This window comes from Gopherus flavomarginatus, chromosome 12 (genome assembly GCF_025201925.1).
Source record: "Gopherus flavomarginatus isolate rGopFla2 chromosome 12, rGopFla2.mat.asm, whole genome shotgun sequence".
Lineage (NCBI taxonomy): Eukaryota > Metazoa > Chordata > Testudines > Testudinidae > Gopherus > Gopherus flavomarginatus.
This window is the reverse complement of record NC_066628.1, coordinates 43,178,266-43,205,358: the sequence shown is the minus strand read 5'-3', so window position 1 is coordinate 43,205,358 and position 27,093 is coordinate 43,178,266. Positions and strand designations below refer to the sequence as shown.

General features: G+C 44.4%; 1 protein-coding gene across 6 annotated transcripts in view; it reads right to left on the bottom strand.

The window, feature by feature from the left end:
• Positions 1-27,093, bottom strand: part of RAB11FIP4 (RAB11 family interacting protein 4) — a 215,125-nt gene that overhangs the window by 17,997 nt on the left and 170,035 nt on the right. For 5 of the 6 annotated variants that reach the window (XM_050920715.1, XM_050920716.1, XM_050920719.1 and 2 more), the window contains 6 exons: positions 9,413-9,636; positions 7,034-7,225; positions 5,589-5,723; positions 3,759-3,794; positions 2,043-2,142; positions 349-452 (listed from right to left, as the gene is read on the bottom strand). In XM_050920715.1, coding sequence (XP_050776672.1) covers positions 349-452; positions 2,043-2,142; positions 3,759-3,794; positions 5,589-5,723; positions 7,034-7,225; positions 9,413-9,636 — 791 coding nt within the window. Of the gene's footprint in view, positions 1-348; positions 453-2,042; positions 2,143-3,758; positions 3,795-5,588; positions 5,724-7,033; positions 7,226-7,529; positions 7,588-9,412; positions 9,637-27,093 lie in introns of those variants that run through there. The other variant, XM_050920720.1, reaches the window with a different exon arrangement.

Genomic DNA, 27,093 nt, shown 5'->3' with positions numbered 1-27,093 from the left:
TGAGATGACTCTCCCTGGACAGCCAGCTGCAAGCAAGTCAGATACTCTGCTTGGCAGGAGCATAACCACTACATTGCTAAGCTTGATTAAAGGACACAATTCACTGCACATGCAGCAAGGCTGTGCAGTTCCATTTTTTGGGCTTCCCAGATTAAAAGCTTTGAGGACACTTGCTCTGTGTATGACAGTGACATGCACAAAATTCAACTGAAAGTTCACACTTCATTCTGTCTGAGCAGCTGGGATCCAATATTGGATTTCCACTTTCCTTTTAGTCTCACTATAGCTCTGCTCCTGAAGGTACTGCAGTGACATGGCACAGAGGAAGCAGGCTGCATGTTTTATTACCTGTGAACTAGCTGTGTGTTCTCCTGTTTCAGTTTGCTCTTCAGGTCTCCATTTGTCATGTTATCATTCTCCAGTTCCGTCACCTTTTTTTCTAAATAAGTGACCTAGAAAGAGAAGAGGATTTGAGTCTCTTTCACACCCACCCAACCTCTTACATCTAAGCCACAACAGGGGGCAAAGCTGCACTGAGGTGCCAAAGGCAAAACTTAATACAAAAGGTCCACACTTCCAAGAGAGCAGGGGTGCTTCTCGTTCTGATCTTCCCTTAAGTTTGTGTCCCCAAAAACTGATCAATGCAAACGAACAATGAATTGACACATAGAAGTGCATATTTACTGGAATTAAATAGAGAGAAATTAAGCTACTTAGCATCACTGTGACAGACAGGCTGTCATTACTTCATTTGCATAAACAACACTCAGCTTCTTGCAACAACATAGTGCAATGAGATTTAGTGCTTATGAGGGTGAATCCTCCAAGGCGCTAGGCAGCCCTGGCTTCTACCAAAGTGACTCTCACAGGACCCCCTTGAAGGATGCTTGTAGGCACAGCCCGTTGGAGGGAAAGTGATGGACTGGGACAGGGTCCCCGGCTGGAAGGAAAAACCTGGGCTCTATACAGAGCTCTGCCATGGACTTGCTGCTGCAGCTTGGGCAGGTCACAGAGGCCAAGAGAGTGTCCTAATTTTAGAAGCCCAATTTGAGATGCCTTGAGCCTGAGTTTGGATTTGGGAGCGCTCACCTCCCAGAAAATCAAGCCCCTGTAAGGTGCCTCAGAAGTTGGGCTCAAAAAATGAGGCACCTAAAGGTTGGGTTTGCTTATGTAAATTCTGGACATCAACCCACTGGGCCTCAGCTTGGGAAACTGAGCTAAGTAGCAGCTACTTTGATAATGGAATTGACAGACTGACATATTGGGCCCAATCTCATTCACATTAAGGCTTCTTTATGCTGCTCTGGCAGCCCAGAGGGGCCATAAGTGGATGTACATGTCCTTCATACTGACCTGATTGGTTTATCAATTTTAAAGGCCCCTTTACACTGCCAGAGCCCGAGCCCGAGCCCCATTAAGGGCTTTGTTTAGACACAGAAGTTGTCCCACTATCACTATACCGGTGTAGTTAAAGCAGTACAACCACTTGGGGTAGACGCAGTTATACTGGCATAGCTATTCTCGGGTGGCGGGGAGAGAGAATAAACTATGCTGGCATAAAACACTTATGTTCTCTATAACTGTACCCATGCAGGAGTTTTACTGGGATAACTATTTTAGTTTTAAAAATCACACACCACACACATCTCATGTGCAACTGAAATACCAATACAAAAGCTACGTTTTGACCAGGCATTTGGTGGAAGTGAGAATCAGACCCATTGTTGCTTTTTCATTTTCTTGCTCAGTGAAAGGCGTACGTATTAATCAAGCTTAGACTTCATCATATTTCAATAAAGAATTCTTAGCTTGTACTTTCGTTCTCTTTTTGGTTAGGTTCTTCTACTTCTTCTGGGAGAGGAAGTGAACATTAACTTTGGGATATTCCATATTACTCACTTTTTGTCAGAGATCCTGACTGAGGTCACTTGCCCATATCTACTAGCCACCTCTGGTGGCTCTTTCTGGTAGACAGACATGTCTCCGGCTGCACCAACAATAGCTCTGCTGAATCTAGCAATCATGATGTGAAGGCTCCTCACCTTTTCAGTGATATCATTATCACACGAGTCTATGCTGTCTCTGAACAAGTCCTCTGTGCTGCCATTGCTGCTGCTGAAGTTACTGTTCTGGAAGAGTTGTCTGGAAGATTAGAAGGGTTATTTTATATTATGGGGGGTGGGGGGGAAGTCTTCCTATTTTGTGGACTGGCTATGCACCTTGAATGTCCCCAGCTAACATCTGTGCAATAGCTTCAATGTAACTTAACTATGTATAAGTCTGATTACACTTAACTTTGTAGTCCAATTTTAACCAATAACATTTGCATCATGGAATAAATGTAAGTCAAAGCTGCATGTAACATCATGTTCCGTAATATGCTAGATGCCAAATCTGGGAGAAGGTGAGACCTAAGTGATGTTGATAGGCATAGTTACACAGAAGCCTATCAGTTTTGCAGAACAAGTGGCACAAAAGTTCTATTTCTTTATGGGGACATGGGGGGGCAGGGTGACAGAAAAAAAACAACCCAAGGAGATTCCACTGTGTGACATTGCAATATGCAAGAATTAAGAATACTTAAAGACAGGTTTGAAACTACCTGTTCGGAAGCTATGTACAAGCTGCATGTTTGCAGATTCTCCTCACCGCATTCTGATACTTTAACTTTGAAAGGGATGATATGTCTATGATATGCCATGTACAAAGTCACTGCTTCCCAAAGAGGGCCAGCATTAAGATATTCTGGACCAGATCCAGGAAGAGTATTGCATTCCTCCCCCCACACGTCCGTGTACCTGGTCTTAACTTGGACCAGAATCTGGTATGACGCCCATTTTTAAACAGCTAGGCAATTCCCTTTGCCCTCTGGCAACAAAACTAGGTCAGGAAGGCAATAATAGTAATGCCTGCTGGGGCATAAGATGCAAACAGGTTAAAATAAATAAGAAAAAAGCAGCGCAGGATGGCATCTTTTCAAACGCCTAACAAGGGAACAACTTGCTGATTCACCTACTGGGCCAGCTTGTCCACTCCAAGAGCCTGGCACTGACTAGAATGGCTCTGATGAGTTTGTTCACCTGTGCAATATTGAAGGCTGCAGCTCTATAATCAGAGAAGTGATATTCTTCCTAAATCCAGCCCCCAAGTGGCTATGTTGATCTCTGGACAGAACAGATTTTATTACAACACTTTCAGCAACATGACGCTAACTTGGAATTCAGTTAGCTTAGCTTCCCACTCATGTGCAATGCCATGCCTAGATAGTCTCTCCTCCACATCGGTGGGTAGTTAATTCATGCCAGGAGGTGCTGGGAGAGTCTGTCCATTGAGACCTTACAGAATTAGACCTTAGTTGCTGACAAAGAACTACATTCAGTTGTAGAGAGCGTGGAATAAGGCTGCATAGAAATAAGTCAGCCAATCCGGTAAACAGGGGTTTGTCTTCTATTTTATAAGCTAACTCAGAAATAAATGTGCTATTTGATTGGGGAGGGAAGAGAGAAGGAGGAATCCTAACCTTAAGTGAGAAAAATCAGGGAGAAGATGTTCCATTTCTTCTGATGCAGCTATTTCCAACTTCAACCATATCAAACCTCCTCCCCTCCCCCACACTTCCTTCCCACCTAAAGCTTCTCTTCTGCATATCCTATGTGGTTTCCTTTGAGTACTTCATTCTTAGCATGAATTCGTGACATCAGCATGAATTCTGGTCACAAATGATTTCAAAGTACACAGAACGAGCTCAAGTGTCTTACCTTCCAAAAGCTGTGCTTGAGATTTTTCGGTTGGGGCTACACGGAGACAGAAGGAATAATGTAGTAAGTAAAACAGTTTATTTGGTTACTGTGCAATTCAGTAACAATCTCAATTTAGTTGCCAATTGAGTTCTGTACAGTATATACAGCTATCTTATTTTAGCTTTTAATTTGCTTCACCAAAAAAAAAAATATGCTCATACAATTTAATCATAAGCTACTCTAATAACTAATGGAACTCCTTGCCAGAGGATGTTGTGAAGACCAAGACTATAACAGGGTTCAAAAAAGGAACTAGATAAGTTCATGGAGAATAGGTCCATCAATAGCTATTAGCCAGGATGGGCAGGGATGATGTCCCTAGCTTCTGTTTTTCAGAAGCTGGGAATGGGCAACAGGGCATGGATCACTTGATCATTACCTGTTTTGTTCATTCCCTCTGGGACACCTGGCATTGGCCACTGTCAGAAGACAGGTTACTGGGCTAGATGGACCTTTGATCTGACCCAGTATGGCCGTTCTTATGTAACCTGAAGTTTGGTGTAGTGCCATAAGCTATTGTGATCACTAATCAAATGAATTTGGGAATACTATATTCAGAACAAAAAGCCTTGTCACATTTACACAGATTTTTGCCAGCTTGAGTCAAAATGAAACTGTAGTACAGCATCTGCTGCAGCTCACACACACCCACCCACTAGCTCTCCCTCCCCCACTATCCGAGATTGATTGCACATCTTTTGTTGAAGCAAAACACTACTCTGAATTCAGGATTGTCTGTTGCAATGACAATTGTTATGAAATTTGATAAAGATGCAACCATCATGTTCTACATTTTAGCAGGTTACCTACTGCTGTGACAGCAGCTGTAACTAACTGTTTCATAACATATACTATGCCATTGTTTTCTTATCAAGACTAGATGAAGTGCATTACGTTCTGGTTCCTGGGAACGTGAAACAAGGCAAGCTTTGTATTCAGTTTCTAGGGGGAGCTAAAGGTTCACAGATGAATTGCCACAATAAGCAAGGGATTTGTAGAAATATTTAGACTCCTTCAGAGTTTAAGGAAAATGCTTTGCAATTGTCTACCTACACATGGGTGGCAATACGGGGAATAGGGGTATAAAGGAAAAAGCTAGAACTCCTGAGGAGATACAAGAAGTCACCGTCATCTTGGTTACTGTTTTCCCAAATCTGGTTTCAGGTGAATAAAATCCTCAAGCCACTTGAATCAAGTGATCCTGGGGCAGATTCTCAGCTGGTGTAAACTGTCATAGCTCCACTGACATCAGTGACCACAGCAATGGAGCTATGACAATTTACACTAGTTGAGGATACATCCCAGAGACTCATTAGATCAACTTATCTCCCTCCGTGATAGAAACATGCTCCGGGAAAAAGTCTCAGCCAAGTAACAGTGTTTTATCCACGGGTGCTGGGCAGTAGGGCTTCCCACTTTCCTGGGGAGGTTGTTCCACAGGCAAATACCACCCACACTCTGCAATTCAAGATCTCATTGTTTAAGTATTTAAAATGAAGAGGACTTTAGTGCTCCAACTGAGAAATAGTTTCTTGATGGTAGGGGGAAGTTCTTGTTAAGATCAGACAAGGTAGCAAGGTTTGAATGTCCTTGTTGCAGAACAGCATAGTAGAACTGCCTGTTGCATTTGATGCTAGCTAGATATGATATATTGGATACAAGTCAACCAGAAAAAGGATGGGGGCATATTACTGCAGTTTCCCCTTCTCATTTAGTAGCTGTTGCTTTGACTGCTGGCTAACGCCATTTCAAAAAGGAACTACTGAGAACAGAGTGCTAGCTACTCACCTGTTTGCTTTCAAGTTTTTCAGCCTCGCTTCCAAGTCATTAAGCAGGTTTATTTTTTTGCAGCACTGTGAGCAGTAGACATCCAATAACTCGCTGTTATAAATGTGCCTCATTTTCCTTGGTGTTTGCCCAGCACTGTTTGTGGGAAAGGAGACATGTTACTGGCTACTGTTACTAATTCAAATTCATTTCCCTCTTGCTGGTATTTCATAAATAGTCATGTTGCAGTAAGTGGACTTGGGAGGCACTGCCACTCTCATCACAGCTGCTCAGTCAAGGCCAGCTACAGGAGCAGAGATGGGGATCCGAATGGGCTCTGTGCTGTTAATTACCACACTACCAAATCCCACTTGGAGGAGGGATTCTAAAAGAGCAAATGATTTCTGCTATGTCTACATCAGTGGTTTTCAAACTTTTTAGGCTGTGTACCCCTTTCTAAATAATGCAGTCTGCTGCATACCCCTATTTGAGATAGGGTCACAATATACCCATTATTAGATTGACAAGTCTAACTAAATAAAATGTGTTATCTGCTATTACACAATTTTTCTTGGGTACCCCCAGTGAGCTTGTGTCCTTCTATAGGGTTGAAAACCACTGGTCTATGCAGGGGCGGCTCTAGGCATTTTGCCGCCCCAAGCACAGCAGGCAGGCTGCCTTCGGCGGCTTGCCTGCGGCAGGTCTGCTGGTTCCGCAGCTTCGGCGGACCTCCAGCAGCCTGCCTGCTGCCCTCGCGGCAACCGGCAGAGGGCTCCCCCCCTGCGGCTTGCTGCCCCAAGCATGCGCTTGGCATGCTGATGCCTGGAGCAGCCCCTGGGTCCATGCTATCAGAACCACTGAGTCCAATTCTCTGATGTTCTGAGCCTAGGGTAATGGGAAAAAGACAGGATCAACTGATTGCAGTTCAGTTTCTCTCTCTCCAAGTACTAAAAGAGTGAGTACTTCCTGAAGAGATTGAACCTGAATGTCTTAAATCTGCTTATTTTTTTCCCAAAACAAGCTCATCCATCCTTACAAGACATGTCTTTTTGTAAGGTAATATTTGATACAAAAAGTGTTTGAATGCTAAAAAGGAAGGAGACTTTCATACTAGTCATCCCCAAACATTGCACAAGCACTAACATTGCTCAAGGTCTAACCGGATTTCCAGCTTTAAGTCAGTCAATTTCTAATAGTTGCAAAATCCAAAGTATTGCAATATATAAAGAAAATCAATCTAGGAGCAAAGCTAGTGGGCTTACTCCAGTGTGACCTGACATTATGGGCACTGGAAACAATGCAGTTGTTGCTATGGCTTTTACAAGACAGACATTTGCCAGTAGTGTTGTGGGCAGAAATTGAAATTCTAGTTTTAAAATAACTAGACAATCCCAAAGTTCTGGTACGGCCCCTGTACATGTGCTCAGAAGGAAACACTATCAAAATAAATAAGAATAAGTAGCAACCTGGAAGACACAGATGAGCCAAGGTCAGAGTAGGCGTTGGTTCTGGTCTCATCATCCGGGCATGGACTGCTGGGAGTATAATCCACATCGTCTCCTTCCCCATAGTCTTCAAATTGTTCCTCGTTACTGATCAGAGAGGCGGTGGAATAGGTGGAGAGGTCAGAGGCTGCAGAGGGGTTGTGAGGACTTGACCTGAAACAAGACATCACAATGGGTAGGCGGCCAGCCCTCCTCCTCAGACTGCCTTTTGCCCAAGGCAGCGTTTCTCAGCTGGCTTGGGTTGGGAACTCCTTATTCAAAGTCAAAAGCTTTCATGATCCACTTCCCATTTACTAAAAAACTATCCCCAATTACAACAATCAACCTGTAACAGTGGGTGTTTGTGTTTTGTGAGTTTGACAGGACAACTGACCTTGAAGGGCAGGGGATGTGGGAATCAGTGAAACAAGATTCTCTACTTTAGATTGTAATAATATTTTCAATGCCTCACGCTCACTTGCTGTTCACGAGCTTCCTCCTCTGGTGCGGAGGGTGTCCTACCACAAAGCTGACCGAAGGGTTCAGGAAGCACTTCAAAAAATTGGGGCGGAGAACAGGCTTAAATAAGGCTGACAGTCACATGACGAGTCAGTGGCAGAGCCGGAATGAAATGGGAGCCTGACTCAAGTGTCCTAGACAACACGGGTGTTTCTGTATCACTGCTGTTTTTACAATAAGCTAGACTCCTCTGCGTGAGAGTTCACAAGCAGGGCCCGTTACTTTGTAGCTGGTCTCTTCTGGAATCTAAAGTTTAAACAAAGCAACATTTTAAAATGAACGGTGGCTGGATGGCACAAGTGTCATTTTCACATCCTGCCCCCTACCAGTATTTCAGATGTAGGCTCTTGTTTTTCCCTCCATTGCTGAGATGCACTTGTAATTCATATGTCTATGGTCAGTAATTTACAATGCCAGAATTTAGGGCAACTCAAGTCTTTCATGGGACAAGAGGACATTTGGGACCATACACATAGGCAGGCTTATATTCTGCTAAAGGAGATTTATCATCAGATTATTACTCCCTGAAGAGGGGACAGATTAGTAACTAGTCAGCGAAGTATTTTAACACTTTCTGTTCTTAAAGGTTGCAGTAAGGATTGTGCATGGAAGGGTTCCGGGGACCAAAATTCGCATAGACACAACAGCTGCAGTTACTGTCTTAGATACTCACCTGGTCCCCCATTACCATAGCTTCTGAGCAGCTCAGTCTTTACCCTCAGATCCCCATTTCAAGGTAGGGCAGGGCTATTATACTCATTTTACAGAGGGGGAACTGAGGCACCAGGAGACTAAGTAACTTGCCAAAGGTCACTCAGGATGTCTATGGTGGATCAGGGATTTGAACCCAGGTGCTCCAAGCTAGCACCCTGGGGTCATCCTACTTCTCCAGGCCCACTGCTCCCCAGAGCCACAATTGACTGGAGTCCTAGACCTCGCTCTTCTTCTGTTATCTAGACCTACAACTCCTGAAATATTTCAGTGGTTGGGACCGTCCAAACCCCATCCCTCCCACAGTCTATGGTTGGCAGATGTGCAGTGAATGAGGTATGGATTACAGGAAGGGAAAGGAGGGTCATGATTAAGGCAGTTGATTGCTGCCCTGGAGAGTTGGATTCTATCCCTGCCTCTGCCACTGAGGTTCTACACTATGCTGGGCAAGTCATTTACCCCAAACGTTTCACAGGTGGTCACTAATTGCCTGATCCTCCTTTTGTGCATGCCTGAAATGACTTTTTAACATCGCAAGCCTGGGCCTGCAACGCCCCAGCTGCCAACAAACTGAACGGTGCCTCCTGACGTCAGTGGGAATCCAGCACACAGGATGGCAACGCAACGCTCCTCACCGACACCTGCAAAGCCTGTTCAGCCCGGCCCTCGCATCCTTTGAGCATGATGGAAGAGTAACTAAGGCTGAAGAAGGACCTGCAAGCTCTGCTGCTCTGTGGTGGATTCACACTGAAGTCCTCATGCAAATGGACTCCAGGAGATAGGAAGGTGAAAAAGGAAAATCCACCCGTTTTTGGCAATTAGTGCAGTGATCAAACTCCATCAGCACTATCACTATAAAACGTGACTCTATCCCATCCGAGGTGCCACGGACACGCGTTAACTCACTGGAGCCAGGCGAACAAGCCAGAAGACACAAGGATAGAGATTCCCATGGCTACGAGGGAAGATGGATGACCAAATCCCATTCATTTTAAATAGAGGGATCTGGACACCTATTTCCAGGTGTCTGAGAACCTCAGCCCAGACAGGCCTCAAACAAGAGCGATCAGCTGGTTTAACCTCCCCTCCCCCGCATAAGACTCATGTCTTGACAAGCACCTCACCACTCACTTGTCTACAGGCAGAAAGAGTCCACTGAGCACGCTGTCCTTCTCTTCACTGCCACACACGTCAGATGCCTCAGAGCTCTGCGCGCTCTCAATGGCACTGTCCATGTCGGACTCATGGTGGACCTCTTGCTGGGCTAGGGTCATCGTGTCTTCATCAGGAAACAGCTCTGACTCACTGTACACACTTTCACCGTCCAAATAGGCACCGTCCTGGATTTCGCTACCCTGCCCATGGAAGGGAAAGACCAGTCAGGAGACATACAAGTTTGTTGCAAGATTTGCAGAGTAAATGGAAGCAGCAGCCATATCCCTCTCCTGGAAACACCATCGGCATGCTGGTATTTGCATCAGAGTTGCATTTAAAGGGTTACTTTTGGGAGGCCCGATCCTGCAGATACTCAATGCACAGAGCTTCTCCTAAAGCATAAAATATTGCACACCTCTAACCAGCGTTACATAGAGTTACAGAGAGCCAGCTGTAGGAACACTTGTCTGGAACCACAACCTGCCTTCGACAGCAAGTGTCAACTAGGGCAGAACTGACTCCTGTTCACAACTGGGCCCCATCTTGCGCAACTGGAAATCTCTAGTCTCCAATATTCATCTATCTGCAATGTTCTTTTCCCATAGTGTCCTTTACCAAGAAAGGTAGGTAAGGAACAGATTTTCAATGGTCAGATAGTAATATAACCTCTCAGTAGAAATGCAGGGCCCAGTAGTAGCTATTTGCTTATTTGTTGAAAGGAAGAAGAATTTTGGGCCCAAATCTCCCCTCCAACATACAAGTCATTAGCCAGATACATTTTTGTATGGTTTCCAGTTTTGTTGTTATCCAGACATCTCTTCCAGCACACAGCAGTGCTGGTATACGCGTTTGCATATACCGGGAGCTGTGGTCTATCCTTGTGGATGCTTAGTTATTTTCTCTATGCTTTGAAAACAAAAGAACCAGTCACATGCCGAAGATTAATCTTCGCTTGTAAAATTAAAGAAGTCCCTTACTAAGAGGACATTATATAGGAGCAGCAAATGTCCCAGATGAGACAAGTGTGGTTTTGACTAACAGCTTTGTCACCCAGCTGAAGCAACAAGGAACTACTCTTGACCAGAAGAAAACTTCAATGTCTTAAAAACAGCCATTTGTAATAATCGTTACTAGAAATTCAGGTCTTATCTACCCTGGAAGACTGACATCGGAGGAACTAGCAGGATTACGATGTTACAGAGACCAAATTTGTGAGCCCTGATTATATGAAAAACAAAACTGATTTTTTATTCAGACTTTCAAACTTAGTGTTTTAAGGAACTATTTAACTCCAATAACTTAAAAACAGTTGGGTGGAAAGCTCAGTGTAAGCTAACACTTCAAACCCCGCCCCCCCACCAATTCACTTAAGGACACCCACTCCAATTCCCTGGGCCCTCCAAAAGTTGTCCAGCCAAAATAGGGGTGCGGGGCCAGCTGTAGTCTGGGACTACAGTACACATGCTCAAATCTTTGCAGGGTAGGGGGCCTAAGTTTGACTTTGAAACTGAACCAAGATGCCAGTTACTTGTATTCATGGAATGCCACCACTGACAGCAAGTGAAGAAATAAATTTATATATAAAATGAAGAACTGCTCTCTGTTATACTTCACTGTTGGGCATGCCATCACTGACCTTCATATCTGTAGACTAAGGGCTTGTCTACATCAGAAAGTTGCAGCGCTGGTGAGGGAGTTACAGCGCTGCAACTTAGGAGGTGTACACATCTGCAGGGCACCACCAGCGCTGCAACTCCCTGCTTGCAGCGCTGGCCGTACTCCCGTTTTGTCTCGGGTGTAGAGGATCCAGCGCTGGTGATCCAGCGCTTGGTAATCAAGTATAGACACTTACCAGCGCTTTTCTTGACCTCCGTGGAATAAGCAGGTATCCCAGCATACCTGAGGAAGCCTCTGGTAATCAAGCTGGTCTCCTTCCCCGGCTTGCTCTCGCGTTCCCCGAACCCCGAGCAAGCAGGTCTCCTTCCCTGAGGTTTGCTGGGTGGTTCCGGGAACGCGAGAGCAAACCGCGGCGAAGCTGGTCTCCTTCCCCGGTTTGCTCTCTCGTACCCCGAACCCCCGTGCAAGCAGGTCTCCTTCCCTGAGGTTTGCTGGGTGGTTCGGGGAACGCGAGAGCAAACCGCAGCGAAGCTGGTCTCCTTCCCCGGTTTGCTCTCGCGTTCCCCGAACCCCGAACAAGCAGGTCTCCTTCCCTGAGGTTTGCTGGGTGGTTCCGGGAACGCGAGAGCAAACCGCGGCGAAGCTGGTCTCCTTTCCCGGTTTGCTCTCTCGTTCCCCGAACCCCCGAACAAGCAGGTTTCCTTCCCTGCGGTTTGCAGGGTGGTTCGGGGAACGCGAGAGCAAACCGCGGCGAAGCTGGTCTCCTTTCCCGGTTTGCTCTCTCGTTCCCCGAACCCCCGAACAAGCAGGTTTCCTTCCCTGCGGTTTGCAGGGTGGTTCGGGGAACGCGAGAGCAAACCGCGGCGAAGCTGGTCTCCTTTCCCGGTTTGCTCTCTCGTTCCCCGAACCCCCGAACAAGCAGGTCTCCTTCCCTGCGGTTTGCAGGGTGGTTCGGGGAACGCGAGAGCAAACCGCAGCGAAGCTGGTCTCCTTTCCCGGTTTGCTCTCTCGTTCCCCGAACCCCCGAACAAGCAGGTCTCCTTCCCTGCGGTTTGCAGGGTGGTTCGGGGAACGCGAGAGCAAACCGCGGCGAAGCTGGTCTCCTTTCCCGGTTTGCTCTCTCGTTCCTCGAACCCCCGAGGAAGCAGGTCTCCTTCCCTGCGGTTTGCAGGGTGGTTCAGGGAACGCGAGAGCAAACCGGGAAAGGAGACCAGCTTCGCCGCGGTTTGCTCTCGCGTTCCCCGAACAAGCAGGTCTCCTTCCCTGCGGTTTGCAGGGTGGTTCGGGGAACGCGAGAGCAAACCGCGGCGAAGCTGGTCTCCTTTCCCGGTTTGCTCTCGCGTTCCCCCAACCCCCCTTGAAGCCGCCCAACAGCGCTGCAGTGTGGCCACATCTAACACCACTTGCAGCGCTGGTTGCTGTAAGTGTGGCCACTCTGCAGCGCTGGCCCTATACAGCTGTACTAATACAGCTGTAACAACCAGCGCTGCAAATTTTTAGATGTAGACATGGCCTAAGACAAGTTGTTTCCACAAGCAGTTAACTCCCTGCTGGTTCCTCTCACAGCTCTACATCAGGTATGCTTTTGCAAAGGAACATCCTTTATGCAAATCACTGTAGAGCCCTACTGATACTGCAGAACTTTGGACTCATCTGTTTCTAGGAAGTGATTTCCTCCTCAACATATACTATGAATGCTCACTGATGTTACATAGGAATTATATACCCAGGCTAAAGGCCAGTGTATTTAAAGGGCACTTTAATACAGATCTTTTCCGTGTTAGTCATATTAAATAGTGACTTTGGTCTAGGGGTACCATTTTCAAAAGTGCCTAAGTGACTTTTGAAAATGGGACTTAACCACTTTTGAAAATTTTACCTGAGATCTACACATCACAACATTAGTCATAGGGGAGGTAGTGCTGCCTAGTGGCTAGATCATTGCACTGGACTCCCAGAGACTTGGGTTCTATTCCTGGTTCTTCTGCTGGATGAACTTGGGCACTTTTTCTGCCTCAGTTTCTTTATCTGTAAAACAAGGATAACCATTCTTCATCTCCTTTATAAGATGCCTTAAAGACATGCGAATATATATTTACATACAAAAATTGTACTGCTTATTTGTAACATCTTTAGATAGCTACAACAATTGGACAGCCACCGGCCCAGAATGGGCATGAGTCACCGTGGATGTTTGTTGCAGCATGGTAACCCACATGGCCTCAGAGTTGCCACATTTCTTAAGAGTTTAATGCAATTAAACACTATCTACCGTTACAGAAACATCCGGAGCTGTTAAAATTCTGCAATCCAAGAGAAGGTGGCACTCTGGAAGTCTTACTGAAAAATGTATTGTTTAAGTAAATCTTTACACAGCAGGTAAATCTCACTAGTATTAAAACAAATTAATATGAGAAACTGAAGGTCAACAGCAGCATAACAGACTCTCATTCCAAATCCTGCAGGTAATAGCTTATGTTTTGTTCTCTAATAATAGGAACCCAGACTCTCTGAAAAGGTCCATTAGCAATTAAATATACAGTCACTCTCTCCAGAGTGCTAGGTGCTCCTTTGCCTTCTCCCTACCAATTTGCGACAGGCTAATAAGCCACATTTGTATTACAATGTATATTTATAATAAGTCACAGCACACACTGTACCTAGCTCTTTTGTGTCAGCATCACGTATTATCGTTCCCAATTATAATTATTCCTCTACTCTTTAAGATCTCCACTTCAAACCCCTTCTACGGTACCGGTGTTGGGAAACCATCACCTTCCAGTCAGAGCTTAAATTCTCAGTATTTTCCAGAGCCCTGGGGCGTTAGCCCGGTGGGACATGCCAGGGCTTGGAGCTTCACAGCCCTGCGGGTTTGAAAATATTTACTGGAACTCTGCTCCGGGCAGTTCCGGCTGAATTTAAGCCCTGCCCCTGGTAGCCAGTTTACTGCTAAAACGTGTGCACAACTCCTCAGAAACTTGCTTTATACCCAGAGGAAGCTAATTGTTATACAGCCAGACATAACAGCCGCTTCCAGAAAAGGAGTCGATTGGCTCACCTGACAAGAGTTGCTTCCCATGAACTATGAGGAACTCCTCCTGTTAGAGACTTGACTTCAGCACAGTGCAGGCCATACATGCAGCCAGCCTATCAAGCAAACTGATGGCTTGTTATGCTCTAGAGCTTTGCCACCAGATGGAAGACAATCTAGCCTTTGTATCAGACAATTTCTCCCCCACCACGGAGCACTATAAAAGTTCTCAGCACAAGCTGAATAACATGCCTGTCGTCCTTATAATAGAAGCACTACCTTCTTAAACAATACAGGGGGGGTGAGGGCAGCTGTGTGAAACTGCTTGGGGTTTTGGAAATGTCAGGAATGCCAGAGGGCAGTCAAAGGTGCATGGTAAAATGAGTTAATCACATCTACATATATAGGGTGCATGAATGCATACAGAGTCAAACTTTAGAAGACTTTTCTAGGAATTCTGTAACTTAAGGCCTATCTTCATTACAAATACAACCCTGCCAGGAGACTTGATGCTAGCACATTTAGTCTTGCTTTGTTGATGGGATTTTGGTGTTTTAACCACATCTCCAAACTGCGGTAAGGCAGCACACCACTTGTGGAAGTCAAGGTTCAAATATGTTAAAGCCAGCTGTATTACTGAAGGCCATACAAGTTCTGTTAGTCAATGGCAAACATGTGAAACAACCCTTCCTAGTGCTTTGAAACAAAACTGCAGATGCTCCAAGCTCAGCTTGGCTTCTTATGATCTTTCAGTGGTCAAGCTCTGAGATCTGTTAGCTGAAGAGTCATTGCTAGAGAACACACACTTTTATCAAAGATTTATCTTTATAAGTGGAAAGAGTATATCTAAATGATGCTTAAGGCATATGAGGTTATAAACTTCCAAGGACTAGTCACAGAATTCAATTTTAATTTTTTTTTGTAATTGACAGAGAATATCAATTTTTTTTTAGCATTTTTCTATTTTTATCTATTTAAATTTTCACAATTGCACAAAATGATAGGGAAGGGCTCAACGTTACATGTGAAAATATACAAAGTAAATATCCTTAAAATCAAATTCTGGTAAGTGCTCAAGCAGCATTTTTCTTACTTTGCCTATCTGTAAGTGTCAATCACTGATGGAAATATTTTTTCAGCAGTTTGTGTACATACACAGTGAAATTGATGTTTACAGATATACATAGAATCCTTCCAAGCCTAAATATTCACAAATGGAGCTGCAATAGGTCACAGGAAATGACAAAGAAAATACCCATGACATGTACAGCGGAAAAAATAAACCGCCACAAAAACCACTACTAGAGAGATTAAAGCTGGAGTTAGTGAATACCATTACTAAGCAACACGCTTTGCAAGTGTACATTACTAGCTAAAGCTATCAAAATATATAAATCTTTAAGCATTAATATCAGTAATCTCAGCTTCATACAATACTGTCAGTGGTGAAAGTACATTTAGCACAAAAAGCTTATATACCCACTTCTACAAGATGACACAAACTTTTTTTTTTAAAATGAGTACATGTTGAAAGTTAAATCTCATGTTTTCCCTACATTGCCTAGAAATAAAGCATTCCTGTACAAAATAAGAGATTGATTGGCACACATGCTTTTCAGCTTTTCTTTTTAAAAAAACCTGGTATTCAGGTAGGGTGTAAGATGCATAGAACATTGCAACCCCAAGTTATTTATTGTTTAAAAAAAATCCACACATAAGCTTACAGAGGGAATAGAAAGGCAACGATACAACCGGAAAATGAATTATATACCTGGATTCTTACTAAAGTCTGCTCCCTATTTTTCTTGGTATAGTCAAGACAATAAAATTGTGACTAGTGGTTTTGGAAGGTTCCTATATAGCAGACAGTACAGCATGTCAAACAATACTAAACAGCTTGGGATTAAGAGAAGCAACGCTCACGTTATTATCTAATCAAGTACTCAAGGTATCCCAAAGTGCTTTACATGCCAGTGAGATAGATAATTCTGCAGCAAGTGCTTAATATACAGCAATATTTTGCTCTGCAGTAACACCTGCTGTCTGTGGATCTCAGAACACTTAGCAAAAATTAATGAATTCCCTTCCTCGAGGGGCAAAAATGGAGGCTTAAGTCTTATCCACATTTAACACAGATGAATAAACTGGGGCACAGTGGTTAGTGACTTTTAGACGATCACAGCAAGTTCGAAGGAGAGCCAAGAACAGAACCCAGAGATCTGTGCTCTATTAGAACTCACTGTCTTCCTTTGAGCCCCATGTAGGCAATCACAGCAGCCATTTTGAAGTTCAATGACTAGATGGTTCGAAGAAATGCAATTTCAGAGGTCTGACCCTAAAGGTTAGTAGGCTGAACTGGCCCCAGGTTGGAAGTGTCAGAGATAGTTATTAAAATGCTTTAATACTTTAACTTTCTAGACACTAAAAAAAATTATGGACTGAAAAGAGACATTGGATTTATGGCTTATTACAACAATCTATAACCTACTAACAACTCACCCTGCTGCTTCCCCCACCTTCCCAGGTGTTAATGCACCGCTCCACCTTGAATGGTCTCATGAAATATGCGTTAACTGCTTATGCAAAACCATCTGCCCTATCTTGTATTTAGCTGTGACACTCTGAGTAAGACTGCGTCTACAATAGCACTTCTGTTTATGTCACTCAGGGGTGTGAAAACAAACCTCACCCCTGTGAGTGACGCAAGTTACACGGTTAGAAGCACCAGTGTGGACACTAACCATGGGAGAGTGTCTCTGCTTGTTGGGGGTGGTTTAATTATGTCGATGGGGAGAGCTCTCGCTCATCAGCATAGAGCGGCTACACGTGTGATCATACTGTGGCACAGCTGCACTGATTCAGCTGTAAGCTAGCTAGTGTAGACATGACCTAAGTTTCCCAGACCTGAAGAAGAGCTCCGTGTAAGCGTGTAACCTTGTCTCTCTCACCAGCAGAAGTTGGTCCAATAGAAGATATTACCTCACCCATCTTGTGTCTTTATATCCTGGGACCAAGATGGCTGCAACGACACTATGTACATTCAAATACTGACAGTTATCATTTGAAAATTGGCATCTATCTGCCAACAAGCAGTTGGAACCAATGGATATGCCCACACGAATCCTTTCAGATCTAAGGGCTTGTTTACACTGGCAATTAACAGCGAAGCAACTTTCTCACTCAGGGGTGTGAAAAAACACCCCCCTGAGCGCAGCAAAGCACCAGTGTAAACCGTGCCCCAGCGCTGAGAGCTATGCTCCTTGTTGAGGTGTTTTTTTTTTTTTTGTTGTTTTTTTTTTTAAGAGCACTGGGAGAGCTCTCTCCCAGCGCTGCGCCACGACCACATAAGACACATTAAAGTGCTGCCCATGTAAACTAGCCCTAAAAGGAGGTACATACAGTTGCTTGCAAGTACTATCCAGCTATCTGGCCTCTATATCCATAGCATCTGATGACCTCACAAGTATTGAAGTTTATCCTACCAACATCCAATAGGGTGTTGTGAAGTATAAAAATCAGAAGCAGATTTCACCCCGAATTACAACAGTTTAACTGTCTTGTTAGTTAAGACTGGGATTTCCGAGCATATAATTGACAATAGTCTTGATCAAGTGACCGCCGCCAGGACGCCTGCACTCAATTCAACCAATTCCCTCAGAGTGGTCTTCCTGCTTTCATTGAATCTGCCAGTCTGATCCTAATTAGTAACAGTATGTCAGAGTTGTCCTTCCATCCCAGTCTAAACACCAGAAAAAGAGTCACCTCAGCACAATGGGAGGGGAACAGGTGCCATAGAGAGATACGCAAGACTTGGCAGCCTCCCATCTAAATACTGTTTAGCATCACAAACCTACTAGAAAAATAGGCTCTTGTCCCAGCTGCAAAAAGCCTATTGAATTTGAAGGCCAACATCTCACACTATTTAGTATGGGGGGAGGTTCTGCTAGAAGACTTCCAGACACCCTGTGCTTTCTGCAAATTAAGTGTATTTAAACCAACAGTTACATCCACGTTTTAAATAGGTATGTAATTTTTCCTTCAGTTCTCAGAAGGATGTAAAGAGCAGGTGATTCACTCACCAGTTGTTTGAATGAAAGTGGCAGAAGTCCTGCATCTGGCGAGACAAGCGCAGAATAAAGTGCTCAGCTAAGCAGTTAATAAATCGTGCTTCTACATTTCAGTTCACTGAGAAGTTTTAGAACTTCCTATCAGCAGGCAAGTCTCACCTACACAGCTGTAGTCGGTAGGCAACCATATGAACAAATGCCTTCAATTAAGCGGTCAGAAACAGGTAGAGGGGAACAGTAGCCTTGCCTAGCCCTCTGGTCTAGCAAGAAGGGACGACAGCAGGAATTCCAAAGCAGCTGGTGTTTAAAATAAATCTTTGAAAAGAGTCAGAGATCAGTATGTGGAGAATTACTATTCTATTGAGCTATTCAAAATGAGAAGCTATTTTAAGGCTACAAATTACAGTTTGTTCAGTGCAGTCACTCTGCGGGACTGTTTAGTTACTTGGGTCTAACATTTAAAGTTCAATTTTAGAGTTAACCTGACACAAAGCTGGAGTGTGCTGAGAAGGGTTTCTAGGAGAGGGTATTCTTTAGAATCAGTCTATCATTAAATGCTGGACAGCATCCCATAAAGCTGGTAAGAATCGAGGTACAGTGCAAGAGCCTGACTAGAGTCTAGCGTGCTGTCAGTCATCTGCATGTAGAAGATAATATTACTGGCTCACACAGTGGTGCAATTCAGGGCCAGTGTGTTGACTAAAGGTACGTCTACACAACGGGATTATTCCGATTTTACAGAAACCGTTTTTTAAAAACAGATTGTATAAAGTCGAGTGCATGCGGCCACACTAAGCACGTTAATTCGGCGGTGTGCATCCATGTACTGAGGGTAGCGTCGATTTCCAGAGCATTGCACTGTGGGTAGTTATCCTGTAGCTATCCCATAATTCCAATGGGTGGGGGAGACTGCGGGAACTCGGGGTTGAGATCCCAGTGCGTTATGGTGCAAAAACAGTGTCGCGGGCGGTTCTGGGTAAATGTCATCACTCAATCCTTCCTCCGTGAAAGCAACAGCAGACAATCATTTCACACCCTTTTTCCCTCTAGATTGCCTGGGCAGACGCCATAGCACGGCAACCATGGAGCATGTTTTGCCTTTTGTCACTGTCATCGTACGCGTACTAGATGCTGCTGACGGAGGCAGTACTGCAGTGCTACACAGCACCATTCATTTGCCTTTGCAAGGTAGCAGAGACGATTACCATCTCTATTGCACCGTCTGCCATTGTAAATTGGTGATGAGATGATGGTTATCAATCATTTTGCACCACTTGCATTTGGAAATTGGCGATGACGGTTATCAATCCTTTTGTACTGTCTGCTGCTGTCATGGGTGCTCCTGGCTGACCTCGCTGAGGTTGACCGGGGACGCACGGACAAAAATGGGAATGACTCCCCGGGTCATTCCCTTCTTTATGTTTTGTCTAAAAATAGAGTCAGTCCTGCCTAGAATATGGGGCAAATGTACTAGAGAGCCAGAGAGCACAGCCACTCCGTGTCAGAGCCCCAGAGATCCCGCAGAAATGATGAGCTGCATGCCATTCTAGGGGGTGCCCCTGCAGCAACCCCACCGTTGCTTCCCTCCTCCCCTAACCCTCCTGGGCTACCGTGGCAGTGTCCCTCCATTTGTGTGATGAAGTAATAAGGAATGCAGGAACAAGAAACACTGACTTTTTAGTGAGATAAAATGAGGGGGAGGCAGCCTCCAGCTGCTATGATAGTGCAGGTAGCACATTAAATGGGGGCGGAGAAGAGGAGCACAGCTTCCCACTGCTATGATAGTCCAGGGAGTACAGAATCTTTTCTTTAGATATAAAAGGGCGGGGGGTGGCTGATGGAGCTCAGACTCCAGCTGCTATGATGAGGACAGTTTTCAATCCTTTTGCACCGTCTACCAGGAATGACCAGGAGTCATTCCCATCGTTGCCCAGGCGCCCCCAGCCGACCTCACTGAGGCCAGCCAGGAGCACTCACAGGATGAGGAGGACGGTTTTCCACCATTTTGTACTGTCTGCCATCAGGAAAGGAAGGGGAGGGGATGCTGCTGTTCAGCGCCGCAGCACCACGTCTGCCAGCAACATGCAATAGACATACGGTGACATTGAAAAATGGCGAGAAACGATTTTTTCCCCTTTTTTTTCATGGGGGGAGGGGGAGTAAACTGACGAGATATACCCTGAACCACCCCAGACAATGCTTTTGACCCTTCAGGCATTGGGAGCTCAGCCAAGAATGTAAATGCTTTTCGGAGACTGCGGGATAGCTGGAGTCCTCAGTCCCCCCTCCCTGAGCGTCCATTTGATTCTTTGGCTTTCCATTATGCTTGTCACGCAGCACTGTGCTGAGTCCCTGCTGTGGCCTCTGTCTATCATAGCCTGGAGATTTTTTCAAATGCTTTGTCATTTCGTCTTCTGTAACGGAGCTCTGATAGAACAGATTTGTCTCCCCATACAGCGATCAGATCCAGTATCTCCCGTATGGTCCGTGCTGGTGCTCATTTTGGATTTGGGACTGCATTGCTACCTGTGCTGATCAGAGCTCCACGCTGGGCAACCAGGAAATGAAATTCAGAAGTTCGTGGGGCTTTTCCTGTTAACCTGGCCAGTGCATCTGAGTTCAGATTACTTTCCAGAGCAGTCACAATGGTGCACTGTGGGACACCGCCCGGAGGCCAATACCGTCAAACTGCGACCACACTAACCCTAATCTGACACAGCAATACCAATTTCAGCGCTACTCCCCTCATCGGGGAGGAGTACAGAAATTGGTTTAAAGAGCCCTTTCTATCGATATAAAGGGCTTCGTTGTATGGACGGGTGCAGGGTTAATTCAGTTTAACGCTGCTAAATTTGGTTTAAACGCGTAGTGTAGACCAGGCCTAAAACACAAAACTTCTACTTCTGTGCCCTTCACACTTAACTATGTGAGCACAAGGCAAAGCCAGGGCTTTTCAACAGTTGCTTTGTGCTCTTTTTTAAGCAAGTGTAAACTAACCCTCAGTTTCCAGTGCTAATGAAAATAATTAAGCAATCAATTTGCAAAGACCTAGAAAATAATAAGGTGATAAGTAACAGTCAGCTTGGATTTGTCAAAAACAAATTAGTGTTAAAGCAACCTCAGAGCTTTCTTTGACAGGGTAACAAGTCTTGTGGATGGGGGAAGCGGTAGACGTGGTGTATTTTGACTTTAGTAAAGCTCTTGAGATGGTCTCGCATGACCTTCTCATAAACAAACTAGGGAAATACAATCTAGATGGAGCTACTATAAGGTGGGTGCAAAACTGGTTGGAAAACCATTTCCAGCGAGTAGTTATCAGTGGTTCACAGTCATGCTGGAAGGGCATAATGAGTTGGGTCCTGCGGGGATTCGTCCTGGGTCTGTTCAATATCTTCAACAATGATTTAGATAGTAGCATAGATAGTACAGTTATAGTTTGTGAAGATACCAAGCTGGGAGGGGTTGCAAGTGCTTTGGAAGGTAGGATTAAAATTAAAAATGATCTGGACAAACGGTCTGAAGTAAATAGGAAGAAATTAAATAAAGGCAAATGCAAAGTACTCCATTTAGGAAGGAACAATCAGTTGCACACATACAAAATTGGAAATAACTGCCTAGAAAGGAGTACTGTGGAAAGGAATCTGGGGGTCATAGTGGACCACAAGCTAAATGAGTCAACAGTGTAACACTGTTGCAAAAAAGTGAACATCATTCTGGGCTGTATTAGCAGCAGTGTTGTAAGAAAGACACGAGAAGTAATACTTCCACTTTGATTAGGCCTCAACTGGAGTATTTTGTCCAGTTCTGGGCACCACATTTCAGGAAGGATGTGAACAAATTGGAGAGAGTCCAGAGAAGAGCAATAAAAATGATTAAAGGTCTAGAAAACATGACCTATGAGGGAAGATTGGAAAAAAATGGGGTTTGTTTAGTCTGGAGAAGAGAAGACTGAGAGGGGACATGACAACAGTTTTCAAGTATGTAAAAAGGTTGGTACAATTAGGAGGAAGAAAAATTGTTGTTCTTAACCTCTGAGGACAGAACAAGAAGCAATGGGTTTAAATTGCAGCAACGGAGATTTAAGTTGAACATAAGGAAAAACTTCCTGTCAGAGTGCTTAAGCACTGGAACAAATTGCCTAGGGAGGTGGTGGAATCTCCATTACTGGAGACTTAAGAGCAGGTTGGACAAACACCTGTCAGGGATGGTCTAGATAATTAGTCCTGCCACAGGTGCAGGGGACTGGACTAGATGACCTCTCGAGCTCCCTTCCAGTTCTATGATTACTATGCCTGAAAATGGTTTGCAGACTGGAGCCAGCCCAGGAATTGCAGGAGTCAGAACTGTTTGCACTACACCACCTGTCACTGTAATTGGTGGTAACAGAAGTGCCAGACTTTTAATATCAGGGTCCAGTTTGAAGCCCTGCTTTTCAATGTGCATTGTTTTTCAGGGAAGTTCTGACATTAGTGATTTTAGCAGAGAACTAATTGGAGCAGCTAAAAAAGTTGCCTTCCTTGTAGAGATTAAAAGATAGCATTGATTGCCAGACTCACTTAGCTGCCACTATTGGTTGAATGCAACACAAGCAATAATGCTCTAAGCTGTAGATAGGGCATGTCTCTGGGAAGGGAGAACAGGCTGGGTTTGTGAAGGTCAGCACCCCAGCATTAGCAACTGTGGAATATTTTCTCCCAGTTTCCACAGTGCAGACAGAACCAGTGGCAGAAAACCTAAGTGCCTGACTCATTCTCTTTCCAGCACTGCACAGCACGTCTTTTCTTTTGAAATGCAAGACATTTTCCATCCTGACTTATATAGCTTATTTAAAAAAAAAAACAACAGCAGCAAAGTGTTACAAATGTCACTTTAAGATTAAGGTGACCATTGTTAGCAGGAGATGGAGGAGCCCAATTAATATTGACATTTTAGATAACGGTTCACCGTGTTTACACAATGTGAAACTCTTCTCATCATGCAAGCTTCTAGATTGCTGACCTGAGCAAAAACAGAGTCACAGCCCTCTTTCAGCATTACAAGTTTATGGCCGATAACCCTCTTTGTTGGCTTATCTTGGAGTCAGGAGGGGGAGGGTGCTCCAACCTGCCTCCACATTCATCTGCAGAGGGAACAGCAATCCTCATGGCTCTTCACTGAAGGTCTCGCCCTCAAGATAGAAGTGTTAAGCACGTGCTGAAAAGCAAGTTAGGGTGAGCTGTGTCCCAGCTGCAGGGTACATGCTAAGAGAGTGTCTCTGCTTTATAAAGCCTGGGTAACACTTAAATACAGTCAGTTTACATATGGCACTTGCCAAAAATAAGTTCTTAGCACCACATGGTAAACTTGGCATAATTAACACTCATGAGTAATCTTTGCTTTAAGTCACAGCAATCTCCTTCCTCTGTACAGCCCAAGAGCAGCTTGAGGATGGGGATGTGGGAGAGAGGCATGTCTGTCAATCTCTCATTTGGGGATCACTTCCTCCGACTTTTCTTCTCTCTGAGCCTTGACTAAATAAACATTTGTACCCTTTCCTTGCAATGGTGCATGAGCATTTATCACCATTGTACCGTAAGCAATTTCACCACGGTGTCATCTTGGTGAGGAGACTGCAAACACCGCTGTGCCCAGGGCTCCATCTAGCTAACCCCAGCCAGCTGTCACATTAGCCACAACAATCCTGATGCACACCAAAGCTAAGTCATGATTCATTTTGTGCTAGTTAACACATGCTCATTCCATAATACAGACAAGCCCTAAGATACCGTTCAGCTAAAAATCTGCTCTGAAATGATATTACTGCTTCCCGAGTGCAATGTTACACCATGCAATGAAGCAGACAGGTGTGTTGGAGAGAAGCACTTACGGTATTTTCTCTCTCTATTCACAAATGGCTTCTCAATCCAATTCTGCAACTAACTCTAGTGTATAAAGTACAAGATGTTCATTCTAACTAGCATTTTCTGCTCAGAAGATCGCTGAGCTCAGGCACACACAAACTGTAGCATTTCTTTTCCTTGAGAAGCCTCAAGGGCAAAGACTTGGATACACAGTAACTGAGAGAGAAGTCTTGCTGGGGGTGCACTAGGCATATGGATAAAGCTACTCTAGCAGTCTTATTGCAAATTTGAGTGGCTGTGGGGGGGAAAAATCTGGGTGCAAGAAGCAGCCAAAAATTCCCTAGAATGAAGGAAATCAGTTCGACTGCATCAGTGATGTGCTTTGTCCGGCAGGAGGGAAAGACGTTCATTGGCATAGTGTTGGAAAAGGGGATGGATGGACGGACATGGAAAACGGAAATCAAAAGCCGTGTACTGTGAAATAAGGGATTGCACAAGAACTGTGGGGAAATCATATTTAAGTAGGAAGTAACGTGTTCCTTGCCTTTGAAAGTGAATTCAGAAGGAAAGGGTACTGTTGGAGCTGAACAAAGAGCAAAAGATATTTTAAAAAATTATCCTATCACTATCCAGTGCCTGGGCAACAGAGAATGGGAAGTTCTTCCAACTCCCTCTGCCACAGAGGGCAGGGTCATTTTTGTTAGGTTCTGCAAAATTCTTCACAGCTGGCCGGGTCCAGGCGTGATTTTTCCATTTATTGTACCCAAAAAGATTTTTATTTTTTTGATCTGGAAGACAAAAACACACCACCACCACCAAAAAGCCCCCCTTCCCCCTCTGGTAAATCCAGAGCAGATTAAGTCAAATTTCCTGAAAACTGCAAAATAAAATAAACTTCTGGGCTAAGCCCAAGGCTGGGAAGTTCCAGCACTGATTAGAAATCTCTCATTCTAATACTCATTTATAGCTCTTCTCATCAGGAAGTCTGAATACACTTTAGAAAGGGGGATAAGGATACAGAAGGGAAAACAGAGGCACAGAAAGGTTAAGGGTTACATCAGTGGTTCTCAAACTGAGGTCGGGACCCCTCGGGTGGGGGGTTGCAAATGGTCAACCTCCACCCCAAACCCCACTTGCCTCCAGCATTTATAATAGTGTTAAATATATTAAAAAGGATGTTTAATTTATTAAGGGGTTCGCATTCAGAGGCTTGCGATGTGAAAGGGGTCACCAGTAAAAAAAAGCTTGAGATTCACTGGGTTACATTTTCAAGCACCTGATTTCCATGTTCAAAAGTGACTTGGCCTATGGGAGTTGGGCACGTAAGTCTCAGGGGCACTTCTAAGTGCCAAGTCACTTTTGAAAATGGGACTCAGGGTAAGAATTTTCAGAAGCGATTAAGTGATTTAGATATGGTCTATACGTAAGACAGCACAGCTAGTGCTGTGAAAAAACTACACCTCTAGCGACACAGCTATTCTGACAAAAACTCCATATAGATGCACCTTTGTTGACAAAAGAGGCTTTCTGTCAGCTGAACTAATGTTCAGGAAAGTTGTGTTCCTACACTGGCAAAAAAAAACCCTTCTGTCGGCCAGGCTGTGCCAACGCAAGCTTAATGTCACACAGCAAGTAAGAGTCAAAGAGATCCAGAACTCTACTGGTTACAAGCCAGTGAAAAGAGGGGATTCATTTTTAGTGGAAGCCTGAACGAAGCCTTAACTAGAACTTTCATTCACAACAAAGCCTGTAACATATACTCCCAAGAAGAAAAATACACTAAGGGGGCTCAACTCATATGTTAGCTATTTAGGTTTCAGTTTAATCACGTTAAGACACTACAGCTTTTTATTAAGCTGAAAACATAGAAAGCAGTGTAAGAATCAATTACAATATGGAATTTGAGCCAGCAAGACCAGTTCAGCTACTCATGTGCCTGAAAATACCATTTGGTGTTTCCCCCAAACTGATCCAATGAGTCAACAGTCTGCATGCAGAGGGCAATGTACCCAAGACCTACATGAGGGTTCACTGTACACATGTGTTTTCTGCAAACAAATATTGGTCAGAGAGCAACTGCAATGAATTTGTGCCCTTGGGAAAGCCAGCTCTCAAAGGCAGCTGAGAGCCCAAGCTGTGTGGAGAAGAGGGTGAGTGTCTGTGTGGGAAGCAGTTATTCTTTTCTGATGTATCTCCAATTATTATAAGTGGAGATCACAGACCAATCTCCTAAAACTGGAAGGGACCTCGAAGGGTCATTGAGTCCAGCCCCCTGCCTTCACTAGCAGGACCAAGTACTGATTTTTGCCCCAGATCCCTAAGTGGCCCCCTCAAGGATTGAACTTACAAACCTGGATTTAGCAGGCCAATGCTCAAACCACTGAGCTATCCCTCCCCCAACTTTCTTTAGTAAGGTGTAAATATGCCTTTGTTGGGGTATTTTGTTGTTGTAGTAGGGGTTTTTTTTGCACACAAAGGAACACAACTACAGCAGAATTCTAAAGCTCAAAGTAGCATTCAATATAAGACAGTTATGCAACTAATAAGCCCTTCTAGGCATTCTATCACAGAATACAGCTATTTTAGCCTCTTACAAGCAGAATCTTTACCTTTCTTGTTACACCACAGTTTGTGTGAACACTTGCAGAGCTGCCTTTAGAAAGAGTAATGGGGGGAAAGGGGGTGTTACTTTTTAAAGTTACGATTACTATTTATTTTATCTTCAGATCATACAACAATACAAAACAAGTCACTACTTCTGTACCGCAGGGCTGAGAACACAGAAGAGAATTTTAAAAACACCAACGTTCTACCTAATATTGCAAAAGAGCAAAACGCGTTCCTAACACAACAAAACGACGCTGCTGTCAGAATGTTGTTCTTCCCCATTTTCTTCTTATGTTTGTTACACCTGCTTATTTTAAGCTTGGCCCCAATCCTGCAAGCTGTTCCATCTAGATGGACCATTACACCCGAGCCTAGGTCATATGCACGATCATGGAGGAGTGGTCTATGTGGCCTGGCATGTAGAATTGGGGACATAGATTACTGGGCTCCTTTATGATAGGGTTTTAACCACCAGGGTTATTACAACAACATAGC